General features: G+C 37.1%; 1 protein-coding gene across 1 annotated transcript; it reads left to right on the top strand.

Moving 5' to 3' along the window:
- Positions 1 to 1,733: 1,733 nt before the first annotated feature.
- Positions 1,734 to 20,510, top strand: LOC118754115 (protein obstructor-E-like). The gene is made up of 3 exons (XM_036488975.1): positions 1,734 to 1,989; positions 15,158 to 15,349; positions 20,284 to 20,510. Exons 1-3 carry the CDS (start codon positions 1,929 to 1,931, stop codon positions 20,493 to 20,495), a joined length of 465 nt encoding a protein of 154 aa, XP_036344868.1. The 5' UTR covers positions 1,734 to 1,928; the 3' UTR covers positions 20,496 to 20,510.
- The last annotated feature ends 958 nt before the right edge of the window (positions 20,511 to 21,468 follow it).

Consider the following 21,468-nt stretch of genomic DNA (forward strand, 5'->3'; position numbering starts at 1 on the left):
CGTTGTTTTTCAACAGTACCTCAACATAGCATCATAGCGTTCTCAACAAAAGGGCATTTTTCTTTGTATGCGAATATGACTGTTTCTCCAGTTGAGAAAAAGCTAGTTCTAAACTTGAACTCCAATGTGATTCTCCAATCGGCCTCAAAAATACATACATATCATTGAAATTCTGAAATTAAAATAATCTATAACGTTTTGATTGAAACGACATAGATAAATTTAAATATTCATTTTTTTATTCCTTTTGTAATATTTAGTTAATCAATGTCGTATTAAAATAATTCTCCTTAAAATTTAAGGGTTTTAATGCTTCCCTTTTTCTGTCTACAGTCCGACAGTACGTCTACCACTTGATTCACTTCGCGTTTTATTTTCTTTGAAGACATTCAGGGTATTCATCAAACGCATAAATGCCTCGTAACCGCGTAAAAGTGGTAAATAAACCGGTTTTCCATACAAAATTTAGTAAGGTTTATGAGGTATTTACGCGTTTAGGTGAATTGCCCTCTTGTTTACTTTTTGTTGGTAATCTTCCTCATAATATAGCCTCAGTTTTTCACTTGATAATTAAAAACTCGCTTCACTCTCACTCTTAACATATCTACGCGCCCATTTTATACTTCCAAATTCATATTTTTTGCCATCGTTGCCACTTGCATATACTTGTATATCGATGGCTGAGTGGAATATCGACCTATCTCGGCAGCGAGTTTGAAATCGCCCCATCTCAGAAAAAGTTTGAAGAACGTCCTACTTTAGTATATGATTGAAGAACGCCCTATTTCAGAGTTTTATTGAAAACCACCCTATCGCAGAATTTGGATGAAGAACGCCCTATCTCAAATGAAAATACGTTGAAAATGCCCTGAGGTAGGGCGTTTTTCAACCGAGTTAAGAGATAGGGCGTTTTTCAATCAAATTCTAAAATAGTGCGTTCTTCAAACAAATTCGGAAATACGGCGTTGTTGGAAAGTTTTCTGAGATAGGGCGTTTTCGAACTGGTTGCCGAGATAGGATAGAAAAAATATACCCCTATTTTTTTTTTGAAATCAAAAAATATTTAGAGGGCGCTCAAAGCGCCCAAAGTTGTCCATGTATTTTATATGGAGGAAAAAAACTTTTTGTAGAAATGGTATAGAATTCTTAATAAATATTTTGCTATCGGAAAACTCTGTTTACCTGCGGGAGATTCTCAGTAATAATACCCAATTGTTTATTTAACCATTTTTTCTTCGCAACTATAATTTATAGGTCTCAACTAAAACCCACAAAAACCCCGAAAAATGCAATAGGCGGACCAATAAAAAATCGTTAGTATTAAAAAATGGTTAAATCGACAATTGGGTATTATTATTGAAAGTCTCCTGAAGAGAACCAGAGTTTTCCGATCGAAAGATATTGATTTTCAAGAATTCTATACCATTTCTACGAAAAGTTGTTTTTTTTTTCTCATATAAAAATACATGGAAAACTTTGAGCGCTTTTTGTTTTCCAAATAAAAAATAGGGATCTATTTTTTGATATAGAAAAATCCTGAGAGCATTACAATTCCGACTTTACTGTTTTTGGACCACCCTAATGTACATACACGCATATATATGTATGCACTGCGCTGTCAATTTACCAAAGTACTCATATGGGCGTGTGGGCATCATTCACACTCTGCTCAATTTCTTATTAAACTGGATTTTAAGTTGTTTAACCACACTTCGATAAAGCTAAAAAAGTATTAACCGGTTTGGAAATGAACGTGGCTTAGCTCGATGCAAGTCTTCAAAAGTTGGAATCACAGACAAAGAAAAATAGTTTGTATTCAGTTGCGGTACAGTGCAGAAGAACGGTGACAAAACGCTCCGATTTATTATTGCAACATTTAAGGCTGTGAATATTAGTGAAGAAAATCAAAAAACCAAAACTTTTTGAAAATGAAACAGAAATTTATGAATTTGGCGCTAGGTACCCTAACACTATTTGTTGCAGCAGAAAGTGAGTGATTTACGGATTTCATATATTTATATTAAATTATCTTTCTCATATACATATGTATGTATGTATAGCTGTGAGTATAATAAAAGTAGCAAAATTCAAAATGATGATGCTGGCAATCTAAAATGCTCTAAAAAACTAACGGTAATTTTAAGCAACGTGAAACCTGCACTTTATTTTTTATAGGTACTAGGTTGTTTCCGGCACAATCCGAACCGGGTCCGGTAATTAGAGAGTGAACGAAAAGTTTGCTCTCTAAAATGGTACAATGTCCAGAATTACGGGAAACGCAAAAAACCACATTTGGTTCCCAGAATTTGAGAAACCGTTGAATTGAATTTTGGTTTCACCATTTTGATTGTAATTGATAAACAAGTACATATACACACATAAAAAGACTGAAAATATATCAACAAGCCATTCACTATTCCTTAAAATCACAAAGCAAATGCAAGCAACATGTAAACAACACAACAGCTGGAATGTACTTTGACACTTTATTCATTTTTTACCTGGAGAAAAAGTCTGGGCTGTTTAGGGTAGGAAGAAGAAAACAGTTACGATCCAATACGTTCGTTTGAGTACGGGATTCATTTCTGGGCTGTTTTAGAATCCCGCGGCATCCCGCGTTGAGTACGGGAAAGAACCCATGAGTTGAATGGACTGCAAAACTGCATACTCAAATGTTTCGAAGCTATCAAATTATAAAACTCGAAAATTTGATGAACATTTCTTGATTAAGTTTTGTTAACTTGGTGCAAGCTTTGAAACTTCTATTTACATATGTTGTTTCTGTCATAGTTCGAACTTTATTTTACATTAAAATTATTATAAAGTAATAGATAATCACAAATTTCCAACAACATCATTTTGTATTATTTCACTTGCAGCTAGATGTATGTACTAGTAATGCCCGTATTAGCGGAAAATTGTGATCCCGGGATTTCGGAATATTTTTAAAGTAATCCCAGGAGACATAACTTTTATGAGTATGAGTAAAAATTCAATAACTGAAAACATTTAAACATACCGTAAAATAAATCTATTTAAAATTTACGACAAACTGATTTTAAAAATCACGTACATATTTATTAATACAGACAAATCTTAAAGTATCTGGTAAATTTTTAAATTGTATTTAAAAAGCTATGTGATTGTGGAATAAAAATACATAAAAGATACACAAAAATAAAACCTCTTGACGTGTTTATTTTAGTCAATAAAAGAAACATAAGTAATGGTATATAACTAAAGTCATATTAAAAAAGATTAATTATTATAATTGCATTTACAATGCGTACGTATGTAAGAGCAGCAAAGCATTCAAAGTGGAGTCTTCTAATCTTAACCTGAACATGTTACATACAAAACCTACTGATGAAAAACATTTTTCGGCCTCAACACTTGCCGGCTGAACTGTAGGTAATCATAGCCATTTGAACATAATTACCCCTATCTCCTCCATTACAAAATATTTCACAACTTATTTTACCAGCTTTTTTGCCTGATTTGTAAAAAAAATTAAAAAATAAAAGCTTACTCCGTACGGCTGAATGAGTTGATTTATTTGTAAATATTACCTAGTAATCAAGTTTCCAATTCAAAGCAATTTACGCCATATTGTACAACTGCATTAAAACAAGTTTCTTGGAAATTGAAAGGCTTTTATTGTAATCAATTCGATATTTAAAATTCTAGAGATCCCGGGATTAATACAGGCAAATCCCGGAATTTTCGGAACCTAAAAAGCACTGATATCCCTAGAATGTACTAGCGACATAGTTTTCAGTTATACACATTTATATCGAGTTGTTGATTCCCCATACGTTGGTTGAAATGAAAGTGAGAAATACATTTTTATACTACTTGGTTATGTTTTTCATAATTATAACAATATATAATAATTTTTAGAAGTTAGTTCCACTTCTTCTTCTTATCCGCTATGTTAGCTATCTGACAGAAAACGTGTTTCGTATTTTTTGTTGTACCAAGTTTAAAAAAAATACAGCTTTTGACGTTGGAAAAATAAAACAAAGGAACGCCAAACATATTAAAGATATTTTTTAATATTTTTAAATAATTTTCTTCACACAAAATTAAGAAAAATTAACTGCTGCTTCCATGGATATGGAATAGGTAAAAGGACGCAGTTATAAGAACCACCGCACACCACAGAATTTATCGGCCGCCTGGTTAAATAGTAGGGCTCACTTGAAATATGTACCCTGTAGGATATCGGAATAGACTTAGAGCACACCAAAAACTAGACTGCAAGTGATTGTAAGTAGTCCAAAGTTTGGTCCTGGAACATGTAAAATTCTATTTACATTTAACATTGAATGTCCTAGGCTCGGACCAATTGTCCGCTTCTGCATTACATTGTAACCAATTTTGGGAGGAAAAAAAAAACACAAAAATAAAATTTGCGCCAGCTGCGATTCGAACTGGGGTTCTCTGATTTTCTTAGCGGATACTCCACTACACGCCAACGCCGCACATGAAAATTAGTTGGCTAAGTGCCTACATATATGCCTGACATTGTAACCAATTTTATAACAAACCTCATACCTTATGCATTACATTCTGACCACTTTTAGAACAATTCACCTGTTTTACAGTACATTGCTTTAAATTTTTGGACAATCTTTGGTCTAGATACCAAACTACTATGCCTACGACTATATTTTTCAAACAATTGGAACAATCTTTACTTCAGGGTACATGAAGATTTATGGCGGTGCGCACACTACACAACCTTACTCGCTCCGACCAAGTAGTTGTAGAGCAATGGCAAGACTGGCGAGCCCAACTAAATCGGTGGCCGATAAAGTCCGTGGTGTGCGATGCATCTAAAACGTTTTAAACAAGAAATATTGCCGTCACATTTTCGGTTTTATGATTTTTATTCATGTAATTAGCAGTGGCATGTATGTATTAAATACGTATACATATGTATATTAAAAACGAAGTGATCAGTTATGAAATATATAAATCTTTACATGTTCTTTAAAAAATATCTAAAATAACGAGTGAAAATCCCCAAGTTCTATATCATAGCAGTGGCCACATTTTGTGTTTGTCACAGACACGGTTTATATCAAAAATTTTGAAGTGAAACTACCTTCCAAAAATTATTGAATCATGATTATAACTATAATGCGATTTAGAAATATACTGAGCGAACGGGAATTCCAAAAATATAGAGTATAATAAAAAAACGTGTCATATAACCTTGTACTACTCGTTATTGTGAGACATATATGTACTACAAATGATGAAACTGAAGATTTAACATAAAAATAAGTGATCAAAAACTTGTTTGATCGTCCTCATTTCACTAAGCAACAGAAAATCAGCAAGCAAGCAATTAGCATAGAAATTGTAACTTTGCATAGCTGTCGTGTTTGTGGACATGTATGTACCAATGTATGTATGTATATACTTATGTATGTATATAAGCACATATTATCATTAACTATTTAGTGCAGATACTTAAATACATACATACTAGCATAAACAGAAAATTTACATATCCACATACATAATTAAGTGGGATTTTGTACATATGGACTTTGGCATACATACTGTAAGAGTATATAGTATACCTGCACTAAACATTAAGTTAAGTTATTGTAAACTAGACATACGGTGTTTTGTGTCTATATCATTAGTGACAGAGTTATGGGTCTAGCCCTTAAGGCATGACCGACATGGAACTCAATGTAGTCAGCGTAGAAAAGATTTCACTGATGCAGCCAAAATGCATAGAAATGTACATCGATTTTTTTCGATGCATCGAAGAGCATACATCGATACATGGATTTGCATGGAATTTTTAGATAATGTTTCACAACAAAGTATGTTATTAGCAAAATTATACAACGTCAGAAATAAATTAATAATAAATAATAGGGAATTTACATGATTCAACTTTCACAGGCAATTAGTTGAATCAAAAGTTGAACGAAAGTAGGCAGCCGACCAACTTCATTGAAAGGCCGTTTACACCAGGCGATTGTTGCTTTCAACTAAAAGTTGCCTGAAAAATCTCCTAATAATAATAATAATAATAATCTTAATAAGTATTGCAACCCTGGTTAGCAGTAAGCAATACAGAGATTGGTGTTATTGGGCGCGTTCATAAGACGTAGCTGTTTAGCTCAACTGCTACGAAACTTCTGGCAATTGTTGGGCCCAACAATTACGTCTTAGAAACGGCTTGATGAATATGCTGCCACATGAACAGCTGATAAATGTAAACAAATGAAATTGCAACAAATAGAGATAGTTGCGCCGAACTATTAAGAATTCAACGCTGAGCGGCCGCCGTGTTGAAAAAATCGTTCAATGTTACAATGAATTAAACAGTGGGAAATTATATACCAAACATCTTTAAAACATATATTTAGAAACTTAGTATTATTATAAAATATTCTACTTATTTCATCACATCTCTTCTTCTTCTTCTTAATTGGCGCTGTAACCGCCTAAGCGATTTTGGCCGAGTCCAAAACAGCACGCCAGTCATTTCTCTTCTGTGCTAACTGACGCCAATTGGAAATGCCAAGTGAAGCCAAGTCCTTCTCCACCTTGTCTTTCCAACGCAGAGGAGGCCTTCCTCTTCCTCTGTTACCAGCATCGCGGCCCACGTTGAATATTTTCAGAGCAGGAGCGTTTCTGTCCATCCGAACGACATGGCCAAGCCAGCGGAGCCGCTGAATTTTAATTCGCTGCACTATGCCTATATCGTTGGAAAGCTCATACAGCTCATCGTTAAATCGTCTGCGATATTCGCCATCACCAACGCGTAAAGGTCCGTAAATCTTTCACAGAATCTTTCTCTCGAAAACTCCAAGAGCCGCCTCATCAGATGCTTTCATAGTCCATGCCTCCGCGCCATACACCAGCACAGGCATGATGAGTGACTTATAGAGTGTGATCTTTGTACGACGAGAGAGGACTTTACTTCTCAATTGCCTACTCAGCCCAAAGTAGCACTTGTTGGCAAGAGTGATTCACCGTTGGATTTCAAGGCTGACATTATTATTGGTGTTAATGCTGGATCACAAATAAACGAAGTCGTCTACTTTTTCAAACTTGTAACTGTCAACAGTGACGTGGGTGCCAAGACGCGTATGCTCTGTCTGTTTGTGTGATGACACAAACACATGACTGTTGATGTGATGTTTGTCCTCGTTCACCACCAGACCCATTCGCTTTGCTTCTCTATCCAATTCCGAGAAGGCAGAACAGACGTAGCCCTTGTTTTTACCGATAATATCGATGTCGTCGGCATACGCCAGCAATTGTACGCTCTTATAAAGTATTGTGCCTGAGCGGTTCAGTTCTCCAACATCAGATTAAAGAAATCACACGAAAGGGAGTCCCCTTGTCTGAAACCTCGTTTGGTATCAAACGGCTCGGGGAGGTCCTTCCCTATCCTGACGAAGCTGGTGGTATTACTCAACGTCATTTTACACAGCCGTATTAGTTTCGCGTGGATACCAAATTCAGACATCGCGGCATAAAGGCAACTTCTCTTCGTGCTGTCGAAAGCGGCTTCGAAATCGACAAATAGATGGTGTGTGTCGATCCTATTCTCGCGGGTCTTTTCCAAGATTTGGCGTATTGTGAATACCTGATCTATGGTGGATTTTCCAGACCTAAAGCCACACTGATAAGGTCCAATCAGCTCGTTGACGGTGGGCTTCAGTCTTTCGCACAATACGCTCGATAAGACCTTGTAACCTATGCTTAGAAGGCTGATTCCGCGGTAGTTGGCGCGTATGGTGGGGTCGCCTTTCTTGTGGATTGGGCAGAGCGCACTTAAATTCCAGTCGTCGGGCATGCGTTCATCTGACCATATTCTGCATACGAGCTGATGCATGCACCTCATCAGCTCCTCGCCGCCGTACTTGAATAGCTCGGCTGGCAGGCCGTCAGCTCCAGCAGCTTTGTTGTTTTTCAGCCGCGTAATCGCTATTCGCGTGCAATTGCTGGCTTATGCCGATGATATCGACATCATCGGTAACAAAAACCGCGAAGTCTGTTCTGCCTTTTCCAAGTTGGATAGGGAAGCAAAGCGCATGGGTCTGGTGGTAAACGAGGACAAGACGAAGTATCTCCTGTCATCAAACAAACAGTCAGCACATTCGCGCCTTGGCTCCCACGTCACTGTTGACAGTTACAATTTCGAGAAAGTAGAGAATTTCGTTTACTTGGGAACCAGCATTAACACCGATAATAATGTCAGCATTGAAATCCAACGTAGAATCACTCTTGCCAACAAGTGCTACTTTGGACTGAGTAGGCAATTCAGGAGTAAAGTCCTCTCTCGACGTACGAAAACCACGCTCTATAAGTCACTCATCATGCCCGTGCTGGTATATGGCGCAGAAGCATGGACAATGACAACATCCGATGAGGCGGCTCTTGGGGTGTTTGAGAGAAAGATTTTGCGGAAGATTTACGGTCCTTTACGCGTTGGCGACGGCGAGTACCGCAGACGATGGAACGATGAGCTGTATGAGCTTTACAACGATATGGACATAGTGCAGCGAATTAAAATACAGCGGCTCCGCTGGCTTGGTCATGTCGTTCGAATGGACACCGACGCTCCAGCTCTGAAAGTATTAAACTCGGAACCCGCTGGTGGTAGCAGAGGAAGAGGGAGACCCCCACTGCGATGGAAAGATCAGGTGGAGAAGGACTTGGCTTCACTTGGCGTTTCCAATTGGCGTCAGTTGGCACAGAGGAGAAACGACTGGCGTGCTTTGCTGAACTCGGCCAAAATCGCTTAGGCGGTTACAGCGCCAAAAAAGAAGAAGAAGAATCGCTATTCGTACCTCGTCATAGTCAGGCGGTGGAACAGCTACTCCATCATCATCGACTGGGAACTCGGGTTCGTCTTCTTCAGTAGGTTATAAAAGTGTTCCCTCCACAATTTAGGTATATTCGGGACATCGGTCACTAGGTCGCCATTGTTGTTCTTACATGAGTTCGCCCCGGTCTTGAAACCTTCCGTAAGTCGCCTAACCCTCTGGTAGAATTTTCGGGCGTTCTTCCTGTCGGCCAACATCTCAAGCTCTTTGCACTCACGTATTTCGCCCTCTCTCTTCTTATTGCGGCAAATACGTCTCGCTTCCTTCTTCAGTTCTCTATAACGGTCCCACATGGCTCGCGTTGCGCCCGATCGCAGCGTGGCCCTGTAGGCGGCATCTTTTTTCTCTGCGGCTTCTTGACATTCCTCATCGTACCAGTTGGTCTTTCGGGCTCGCTGAAATCCAACTACTTCTTCGGCGGCGGTACTTAATGATCGGGAAATGTGGTTCCACTGCTCGCGTACGTCGGATTGTTGAAGAGTGCTCTTAGAGAGCAGGTGTGTGAGTCGAGTGGCGAATAAATTGGCCGTCTGTTGTGATTGCAGCTTTTCGACGTTAAGCTTTCCTTGCATTGTTGGGCGCACATTTTTTGCTACACAGAGGCGGGTGCGTATCTTGGCTACAACAAGATAGTGGTCCGAGTCGATGTTTGGCCCTCGGAGTGTACGTACGTCCAAAACACTTGAAGCATGCCTTCCGTCTATCACAACATGATCGATTTGGTTTCTCGTTTTACGATCTGGAGACAGCCATGTAGCTTGGTGGATGTACATATGCTGGAACCTAGTACTACATATTACCATATTTCGGGCCCCGGCGAAGTCGATCAGCCTCAGTCCGTTATCGGACGTTTCGTCGTGGAGGCTGAATTTTCCGACAGTGGCGCCAAAGATCCCTTCCTTGCCCACCTTGGCATTAAAATCGCCAAGCACGATTTTGACATCGTGTCGGGGACAGCGCTCATATGTACGTTCCAAGCGCTCATAGAAGAGATCCTTGGACGCCTCATCCTTCTCTTCCGTAGCGGCATGGGCGCAGATGAGCGAGATGTTGAAGAATCTAGCTTTGATGCGGATTGTGGCTAGACGTTCGTCCACCGGGGTGAACGGCAGTACTCGGCGACGGAGTCTCTCTCCTACCATGAATCCAACACCGAATTTGCGCTCCTTTACGTGGCAACTGTAGTAGACGTCGCAAGGCTTCACGCTTACTTTTCCTTACCCCGTCCATCCCATTTCTTGGATGGCAGTGATGTCAGCCTTTGTCTTCCCGAGGACATCAACCAGCCGGGCAGAGGCACCTTCCCCATTAAGGGTCCGGATATTCCAGGTGCATACCCTTAAATCATAGTCCTTTATACGTTTGCCGTGGTCGTCATCAGAAAAAGGGGGTCTCATCCGAGGCTGTTTTTTTTTTCATTGGGCGGGGTTTTAACGTGGCGGGACCCAAACCCAGCGCACGCGAAGTTTTACGCCTTCTCACTTTAGCTCGCTCCCAAACGGGTGTTTGGTTGCTACCCAGAGGATACGTGGATATAAATATCCGGACGTTGTGAGCTGCGATTTAAACCGTACGCACAAGAATCGCTTCTGGCCACTCCCAGGTGAATGACAGTCAAAAGTTTTCCACTTCTGCGCACGGAACCATCCTCCACACACATCATCGCATCAGTAATATAAAATACAATAAATTTGTTTGCAACTGCCACCTAACGAAGCGGCGTTAAATTTAATATAAGCGGCGTAAGTCTTTTCGATCAGCTGTTTAGGCTAAGCCCAGGTGGAAAGTTGCCAACTGTTGAGCTGAGCGGAACCACTCAACTGTGCGTTTCTAAGACAAATAGCCAACGGTTGGGCAACAGCTACGTCTTATAAACGCGCCCATTTATATCTTAATCAGTCGACCGAGTACAACCAAGGCGAAGGTGTAAGTTTTGTTTAACTTAAAGGTCATTTATGCAAGACCTAGACATGACCTGACTTGAAAGCATTATATCTGGAAAATCAGCAGCGCGTGTTTGTAGTTACCTAAAAAAAACCAACTTCACTTAGAAACTTGGAGAACTATAGATTTTTGATTTCTAAGTTAAATTTCTAAGTGTAAAGAGAGCCGTGGGAGAATCATGCTGCCACATCATTTTTTCACATATCTGTAATAAAATTCCTCTAAATATGCCACACAAATATGATATTTTGTATAAATGAAATTCATCAAGCAATCGAAAAACAAACTTCCAAATAAAGACAGAAAATAAAATAAAAACAATCACAATTTGATACGCTTGGACACATTTATTCAATTGGAATTTTTATTCCATTTTACCCAAATCAAATTAAACGTTTAAGGCGCGTTCACCGATCATGTCCGGAGTCCGGACAACTTTTTATTTGCTCTCAATACATTTTTGTTGGAGAGGGTGCTGAAGTACGGTTCACCGTTCATTTCGGCACATTTTATTTTGTTCTGTAGCAAATAGCTGATTATATTGTTGCCTACATATGATTTTGAGGGCAAATAATACATGCAATTGGCTGCAAACGCATATAAAGGGAGAACGAGGCAACCCGAATCATCAAGTCGTTCGGACCGAAAATCAAAATCAATTTGATTCGAACAAAGAGTGTTCAGAAAATTTGTGTCGTGTCTCAGTGAGACAAGGTGGGAAAGGCACGCGTAAAATTACTAAAAGTGTCCGACACGAACGGTGAATCCGCCTTTAAAATTTTGCGTGCACAAATTCAAATGCTGAGGATAAAAAAAAGGAGAAAAGGCAATAGATGACACGGAGAGGAATCGTTTCTAACTTTCTAGGTAAGTCAAGTCAAGTCTAAGTCTTGCATAATCCAGTTTTTAGACGTGATTACTCAGCGTGTCACCTATTAGTTGAGTTCCCCAACTTTTCTGGGTTAAAACCTGTAAAACCGTCAAAAAGCAAAAGAAGCAGAGAACCGAGTACGGGAGTAAAACCTGTAAAACCGTCAAAAAGCAAAAGAAGCCAGAGAACCGAGTACGGGAACGCTTTCTGGTAAATTCCAGTAAATTTTGCAACTTCTTGCGAGTTAGGGATCGCAACTATTGTTTGATTCTCAGCACTTGTATTTATTTGTACATGTACAATTTTAAACGTTTAATTTGTTTTTACACCAAAATTTATACAAATTTACAATTAAAATAAATGTATTTACGCGGACCAAATTGTGATTGTTACAAGCTTTTTTATATTTTATTTTTTGTCTTTATTTGAAAGTTTGTTTTTCGATTGCCAGATGAATCACATTTATACAAAAAATTATACATATTTGTGTGGTATATTTGTAGGGATTTTATTAAAAAATTAAATGGCAGCATGATTCTCTCACGCCTCTCTTTTTAGTTAGAAATTTAACTTAAAGCTGCGTTATGCAAGACTTAGGGTCTGATTATGCATACTTCGCATAACTTCGCACAACCATTTGTACCAGTGCCCTAAAAGTACAGCTTAAGAAGATGTGAAGCAAAATCTAAACTCAACAGATCGCTAAGTTTTTAAAAGGTCTGCTAATTTCTGGGTAATGGAATACATACGAAGTTGTGCGAAGTTATGCGAAGTATGCATAATCAGACCCTTATGGTCTGATTATGGCAACTTAACGTAACTTACGGCTCTCTCTTAAAAATTCTGTTATATGGGTGTTGCTTATATTTGAACAGTCGAAACTTAACGTAACTTAATGCCACGTCGAAATCTGTTTCATTTTGATTCTCTAAGTACTACGTTGCGTTAAGTTAAGTTAAGTTGCCATAATCAAGCTTTTGGACTTGACTTACCTAGAAACTTAGACGTGATTACTCAACGTGTCACCTATTACCTTTTCTCTTTGTGTTCATTCTAAGCACTTGTATTTGTACACGTAAAATTGTAAACGTTTAATTTGTTTCTACGCCAAAATTGATACAAAATTACCATTAAAATACATGTATTTACTTGAATCAAATTGTGATTGTTATACCTTTCATGAGCATGAAATGGTATTATAACTTTGGTCCGATGTTTGTAAGTACCAGAACAAAAAGAGATAGACCCATTAAAATGTATACTTATATGATCAGAACGTCGAGCTGAGTTGATTTAACCATGTCCGTCTGTCCGTCTGTCCGTCTGTCTGTCTGTTTGTATGCAATCTAGTCTCTCAGTTTTCGAGATATCCGTATCAAATTTGGTATGTGGTTGTATTTTTATAATGTATTAATCATTTGTCGGAACCGGAAGAATCGGACCACTATAACATATAGCTCCCATACAACTGATTGTTCAGATATGAGATTTTTCGTTATAACTTCTCCATTTATGCAGCTACGAACATGAAATTTTGCAGTACTTGCACCCATTATCAACAGAATACTTACAGTGAAAATTACAAAGATCGGGTCACTATAACCTATAGCTCCCATACAACTGATTGTTCAGATATAAAATTTTTCGTTATAACTCCTCCATTTATATCGCTAGGAACAGGAAATTCCGCACTGTTTTCAATAATTATCAACAGAAAACTTACAGTGAAAATTAAAAAGATCGGGTAACTATAACCTATAGCTCCCATACAACTGATTGTTCAGATATGAGATTTTTCGTTATAATTCATCCATTTATGTAGCTAGGACCATGCAATTTCGCGCTGTTTTCACTCATTATCAACAGAAGACTTACAGTGAAAATAACAAAGATCGGGTCACTATAACCTGCAGACCCCATGCAACTGATTGTTCAGATATGAGGTCTTTTATCATAACTCCTCCATTTATGCAGCTAGGAACATGAAATTTCGCACCACTTTCACTCATTATTTACAGAATACTTATAGTGAATATAACAAGGATCGGTTGACTACAACATATATCTTCCATACATCTGATTGTTCAGATATGGGATTTTACGGTAAAACTCCTTTATTTGAACAGCTAAAACCGATAAATTTCGTAAGATATTTTATAAATAATAATACAAAGTCTACTGAGAAAATCATATGCTGTATAAGCTTTATCTACTATAGCACTGATTGTTCAGATACCAGTTTTTGCCATATATCTCCTTTATGTAGGAAACTAAACCCAATAAATTGTGTTACCGGTTTACATACCGATCACATAGCAGTGAAAATCACTTAGATTGGTGCCATATAAAGTATATCTTCCATACCTCTGATTGTTTAGATGCGATTTTTTATATAAGAATGTAACTCCTCTATCGATGTAAGCAGATGTATTCAAAAGCAGTAATCTGTCAAAGTAAAATTTGCAGATGTTCATGAAAGGTATGAAGCCTTCGGCATAGCCGAAGACAGCGCTGCTCTTACTTGTTTTTATTTTATTTTTTGTCTTTATTTGAAGGTTTGTTTTTCGATTGCCAGATGAATTACATTTATACAAAAAATTATATTTGTGTGTAATTTTTGTAGGGATTTTATTAAAAAATGAAATGGCAGCATGATGCTCTCACGGCTCTCTTTGTACTTAGAATTTTTAATTAGAAATAAAAAAATCTATAGTTTTCAAAGTTTCTAAGTGAAGTTGTTTTTTTTTTTGGGTAACTACATGTGTATACATACACGCTCTGCTCATTGCCAGATATACAATTTTCAAGTCAAGTCAAGTCTAAGCTCGCATTACTGAGCTTTTAGAAATTAAAAATCTATAGTTCTCCAGGTTTCTAAGTAAAGTGGTTCTTTTGGGTAACTACACACACGCTGCTCATTTGCCAGATATACAATTTTCAAGTCAAGTCAAGTCTAAGTCTTGCATAACTGACGTTTTATATAATGTGTTTATGTGTACTTACAGTCCTGAAGATGACCTCAGATTGAAGTCGAAATATCGGCATTAAAAATAAATGAACTAAATAAAAATTACATAAGTTTAAAGGCAGATAGACAAAAACAAACGATAATATATTTCAATAAAAGTCGGCAAAAGATAAATTTTATATGTACATACATAGTACCTAAATAATGGGAGTTGGAAAAGGGGCGGCTGGTACTATAGGGCCTAGGGCGGACAAGACTGCAAGTCCGCCACTGCATGCATATGTGTGTATATGTGGAATAGCGTAGAAATGCAAATTGCCGCAGTTTAATTTCTTATTAATTTTACTACAGAAAATGTTTCGATATTGACATAAGAATAAATAAGGCGGGCTTCTTTTAATTTACTTTAAGTGTAACACTTTGGTTTTTATGAAATTTTTAGTTTCAGGAAACTTGCTTATGTATCTACTTATGAACGTATGTATATTTATGGTGTCATTTAAGGTGCATTCCAATGCCCCAAACCCGAGGGCCAGTTCCCCGATGATATCCAATGTGACAAGTACTACCAATGTGATGACGATGTGGCGAAAGAGAAACTTTGTCCAGATGGCTTGGTATTCGATCCTCTTAACAGACATATTAATAAGTGCGATCAGCCGTTCAACGTGGACTGTGGTGATCGAACTGAACTGCGTAAGTTTAAAAAATTTTGGGACAATCTGTATTTTAAGAAGTATATGAATATATGCTTGTATATTAGAGGGCTGCATGAACTCAATCAAACTTCTAGCCAAACAGAGCATAGTACATTTGTAATATTTTACTTCACATACAAAATACTCAGCGTTTGGAATTTTGTAATTTATGAATATACATTTTGTTTTAAATTTTCTACCTTCAAATTAAGGCGAATTCATATAAGGTGGTAGCGGTAGTACAAAAACAAAAACTAACATGTATTTTGTTTTCGCTTTCGGTACACAAATATCAAATTCTTAGCTATTTTTCGCTCAAGGAGGAAGAGGGGAAAAATGCCGACACTCTTCCTTTCTCACTCACTCATAAGGAGTTTTGACATATGTGTACCGAGGCGAATTAAAGCAGCTGTTCTAGCAGAACCACCTTATATGAATTCGCCTTGCTTCAAATGGAAGAATGTGAATGAATGAATGAAAAACATTCAAATCATTCAAACTCATTTCTGTAAAAGTTTTTTTCTACAAACAAGTTTGTCAGTATCCCAATGGGAAATAGGTAAGCGCCTTACGATTCTTCTGATTTCTTTCAGTTTTTAGTACCAAAATTGTCATCATGGCCAATGTCATCTACTAGTAAAGCACAAAATGAACACCTCCGACGCCACATTACCTTGTCAGTTGAAAAATAACGTGCAGCCGAAGTTATTTCCAAGTGCCGAACTACTCCGAGCGAATGCTCTGCATTACACCTAACTTACTTTGAAAAGCGGCTCGGAAGTATGTCTGTTCCCAATTGTACATTCTAAATTCCTACTTACATAAGGCGGCCGCTACTGCCTTACTTTAACAAAGACGTGGGCGCCTTATGTAAGTAGGAATTAAGAATGTACATTTGGTATCAGACATGCTTCTGAGCCGCTTTACAAAGTAAGCTACGTGTAATGCAGAGCAGTCGCTCGGAGTAGTTCGGCGCCTAGAAATAACTTCGGCTGCACGTTATTTTTCAACTGGCTTACCTCGTAAGGTGTTTACCTATTTTCCCAGTGGGATTGTTATAGGAGCGCAGAAATACATATATACATACATAAGTATGTTTGTGCATATATGCACTTATATGTACATATGTACATAGAAAAAACATTTTTGGATACTCATACAAAAAATTGTAATTTATTTCAATTTAATTTATTTTCACTTTGTTTGAATATTGTAATGTGTTCAGAACAGGTGTTCACTGAAATTGAAAAAAATTTGAAGCCAAAGTCACATAGCAAACACGTTTGAGAAAAATGTATTTCTCAGTTTGATATCAAGTGTTTTTCTCAAATGATTCTCAAATTGAAAACGAGTTTTAAATTTTACATTTGAAATTCATTTGATGTTGATTTGAAGAAAGATGGCAAGTGCCACACGATATAATAATGCGCAGTTAAATCAAAAATTGTAAGAATAAAATTAAGATCAATTGAAAAAAAACATTGAATAGAAAAAAATGTTCAAAGAGAAAGCCCACAAATAGTGGATTTGGAGTTTGCGCGCGGATTGAAGAAGCTGCAGCCCTTCAAGACGAATTTATTATAAATTACTTTATCTTAATTGTTTTTTTTTTGTTATGTACATACATATGTATGTACATCGCGAAGAAAAAATAAATATGAAATATAAACTTCCAATAATAAATTTTATTTCCATATTTGAAGTACAATTGATAAATAACCTTTGGAATTGATTTGAGAGTTAACCATATTCTCAAATGGAGATGAAACTCCCCTTTTTATTGAGAAAGCTGTAATTTTCAAATCAATATCAAATCATTTTTAAACGTTTGACATTTGAGATAGGCTTTGATTTCAAATCATTCTCAAATGTATATCACACCTAATTGTTTGCTAGGCATTCATTCGTTTTGTATATGAATAATGTAAACGAAAAGGAATTTTTTGATAAGACTCTATAAGAATATTGACTTACTAGCATTAGAACTATTTCTTGCACGTTTATTTGCCAAAAGTTCTTCAACGGGTCGACGCCAGTGAGTCATTCGCAATCGTATTCTGCGAATGCCGCATTATACTAAAGCCAGCCTTTCGACATAAGCTACTATTCCATATGAACACAGATATTATATACAGACCTGCACCCAAGAAAACCTGCACCCAGCAAACATGCAAATTAAATATTTTTTTTAGTTTTTGTCTAATTTTTCACTTCACGGATGCTTTCTCAAAACGAACGCGGTCATTTTAATATGCGCGTGATTGAATTGCGTATTTACTAATGTACTGTACACTCGTTGACGTTTATAGTAAGATCAATTACGTTTCTATTTGATTTTAATATTTTTTCCCCTCAGTGTAGGAAAAAAATTAACCAATTGAATCAAAGAGGGCATTTTGCTTTGTTGGTGACAATATGTATTTAGGTACAGCTTAAAGTGCATTATTAGAATCGGAACGGTAACAGCCCACCTGTTTAGTTTCTTATCGGAAACCTAAACCAACAACACAATTTGTTGCCAGAAGTAGTACAAAAATATAAACAACAACCGAATGCATTGGTCCTTAGGGTATTCGGTTGATTGCATCTACCACATCTGCACATACCAAGAATAGCGATGCAACTATGCATTTACATAGATGTGCTTATCATATAATGTAATACTTGTGTAAATATGCATGTACATATATTATACACATAAAAGTAAAAGCGCTTTTTACTTGAACATCTATTGTAAGTAATATGACCCCAAATAAATAAGTATGTATACATTTTGAGTCTATTAATTATGATATTGTTCAAGTGGATTGCATTGCCTTGGTCGAGCTAGCGATGGTGCATGCAGTCAACTAAGTAATAAGGATTGTTTTATTCGAGTTAAGTATATACATATATATGTATGTAGGATAAGTGATAATTTATGTATTTAGAATAAGAATTTATGTAAAACATAAATAAAGGTTCTGGGAAGCCAGAAGTTAGTCTTGTGCGATATTCTCTCCGGTTGTGCGTTTATTTTAAAGTTTAATAGTATACACCGCCTTTTTAGTTTACTTCTTTTTAATCGTGCTGCTTCTGACATTCACTTCCGAGTGAATTTCAACCCCTGGAATATAAATTCACAGCGAATTTGACTCAAATTCACTTGGAAGTGAATTACAGAACCAGCCTGAATATGTATTATCACGTACACTGAGGAAAACAATATTAGAATCAATCAGAAACGTAATTGATCTTACTATAAACGTCAACGAAAGTACTGTATATTGGTAAATATTCAATTCAATTACGCGCATATTAAAATGACCGCGTTCGTCCTAAAAAGGCACCTGTGAATTGTATAATCAAGATAAAAACAAAAAAATATATATATCTAATTTGCATGTTGCCTGCATATCAACAAATTGTGGCAAGGATCTCTGTGCACTCAGGTACAAACGTGCTTACAAATGTTGAATTTCCATCAACACCACACCACGCGATTCGTACGGATAAACACCACGGATGGGACCACTTCTATTCTACCGCTGCATAACATGGGACCACCCAGACAACTACTCCTTTTGGATCATGGCACATTCCGCAGCCGAGTCATGTTGCCGATGGGGCACGAAGAGATGGTTCTCAACACATATGTATATCAGTTTTTTACGTTTGAAGTGGTCTAGGTCAGCATAACAAGTTACTAGTATGCAACCTGGTCCTTTTGCACATACTTTAAATCTACGACTCAGTGGACCACCTTGTCCTCAAATTTTTGCAGGAAATGTACTATGTATGTATGTGTGTGTTGTCACCGCTCTGCATGCTTGAGATGCGTACCCTGCAAAAATTTTTCGAACAGGTGGTACACTGGGTCGTTGGTTTAAAGTACATATGTATGTGCAAAAAGACCAGGTTGCATACTAGTAACTTGTTATGCTGACCTAGACCACTTCAAACGTAAAAAACTGATATATGTGTTGAGAACCACCTCTTCGTGCCCCATCGGCACTGGCCTGGACCACTTCAAACCAGTGATGGAAAATGAGTGTGCATTGTGCCATTTTCGGCCCTTTCAGAATCAGACGGCACCTCAAGCTCAATCGATTGATTTTCGGCACTATTTTTGCGTAACTCAATGCAACTGATATATATTTTTTTCGGATCCGCAATTAAAAGTATCTTTTTTACATTTGTGTTTTATAGTCCATTCAATTCGCATTGATTTTTGAAAAGAAAAGAAAAGAAAGAAAGAAATAAAAAAAAGCATTCAAAATCAATGCGAATTCTTAGCTTCACTTGCACCTTGTTTTCTAAAACTTCTGACATCAAAGTTTTACATTTGAATGAACATTTTTTGTAGAAAGTTTTAAACTTTTTTTATGTTTTTTTGTTGTTGTGTAGTTTTGTTGTTGCTTAAAGAAAGGTTTTCCGTAAGACTCCTGTTTCTCTTATACGCAATAAGTACTGTAAATATACTTTATAAGGGAAATAGTACCTATCGACGACTTTCAATTTATTGGCACATTGACCTACATTTTTCTGGAGAAGTTCCGCACAATTTTAAATTTCGATTTTCCATCACTGCTTCAAACGTAAAAAAACTGGTATATGTGTTGAGAACCACCTCTTGGTGCCCCATCGGCAACATGATTCGGCTGCCGAATGTGCCATGATTCAAAAGGAGTAGTTGTCTGGGTGGTCCCATGTTATGCAGCGTTGGACCAGAGGGTGTTACTAGTGTTGGTTACAAGGTAGCGTGGTCCTGTACTAGTATTTAACCTAGTACCTTTTTGCAGGGTATGTACACTTACACGTACATACTCACATTTGAACGGTCAAATACGTGCGTAATACATTTTTCTAAGAAAATATTATTTTTATATGTATATGAATATGTGTATTCTTTATTAGTTACATTTATGTATTGAATAAATCGATAAATTGCAGAAGAACCGAAATCTACGAAATTTTGTCCCAGAAAACACGGATTTTTCGCACATCCTGACTCTTCCGTGTGTGATATTTTCTACAACTGTATTGATGGGGATGCATTGGAAATGAAGTGTACGGTTGGCTTACACTTTGATGAATTTGGTGGAACGTGCGTTTGGCCGGATACTGCTAAGCGCGAGGGTTGTGAAGCCCCACAAAGTAAGTGAAAAATTAAAAATATTCTATTTATAATTTTCTAAATTTGACCCAAACTGGTAAAGCTAAATAAAACCGAATATTTGTATTAGAATTCATATAAACATGCCGCAGGTCGGAAAATTTTTTTTATTTCTGTAAACTTTTGTAATTTTTCACAAGGCAATTTTGTATTCTATGTTGTTACTACTATATACATATCTTAAATGGTATTTAAAGTCCGAAAGACGAATTGGAAGACCTGAAGGCGAGTAGATGTTTGGTTACATTTTAGCCGTTATTTTTAAGGCCACGACACGACTAAAACAACCAATTTACAATAATACTACCTATTTTATAATATGTTCATATGTGACCTTTAGTGGTGAAAACCGCTGAATTTTAATAAAGAAGCAGTTTTAAAAGAGCCATTCTAAATTAGACCATACATACGTATATATTAACTTAAAGAAAAACTCATAAAAAGCCTATATAAAACAAGTGTTCTTATTTTGCTCTTGTTTTGGGCACCGAAGTCGCGCATATGGAAACTGTGCATTTAGACATTATGTCGGTTTTCAACCGAAACTGTGCATGTATGCATTACTTCGGGTTTTTCATATGCATTATTTCGGTTTTCAACCAAATTGAGCATGCATTCATTATTTGAGTTTTTGTTATAAGCATTATTTCGGTTTCCTAACGAAAGTATGCATATGGATAATTTCGTTTTTTCTAATATGAATTATGTACTTCTATTTAGTGAGGGTTAACATCCCTAAGCGCGGCCCAAGGCCGCCTACGCAGAAAGAAGTTCTGCGCAAAAATACTTCCGCCCCCTTTTTCCGGCAACACAGAAAAGAGAATTCTACTTAGAAAGAGTTATAATCCCTAAGCGATACCAAAGTCCGCCAACGCAAAAAGAAGGTCTACGCAAAAATACTTCCGACCCCCTTTCCCGGTAACACGGAAAGGAGAATTTAGCTTAGTAAGGGATATAATGCC

This window comes from Rhagoletis pomonella, unplaced genomic scaffold, assembly GCF_013731165.1.
Source record: "Rhagoletis pomonella isolate Grant_MI unplaced genomic scaffold, Rhpom_1.0 Rhpom_scaffold_03411, whole genome shotgun sequence".
NCBI lineage: Eukaryota > Metazoa > Arthropoda > Insecta > Diptera > Tephritidae > Rhagoletis > Rhagoletis pomonella.

Excerpts from the sequence above, each read along its gene's own strand:
- LOC118754115 (XM_036488975.1), top strand. The coding sequence starts at position 1,929 with ATGAAACAGAAATTTATGAATTTGGCGCTAGGTACCCTAACACTATTT. Across the intron at positions 1,990-15,157 it reads ACTATTTGTTGCAGCAGAAA|GTGCATTCCAATGCCCCAAA; the intron begins GTGAGTGATTTA and ends GTGTCATTTAAG. Across the intron at positions 15,350-20,283 it reads TGGTGATCGAACTGAACTGC|AAGAACCGAAATCTACGAAA; the intron begins GTAAGTTTAAAA and ends GATAAATTGCAG.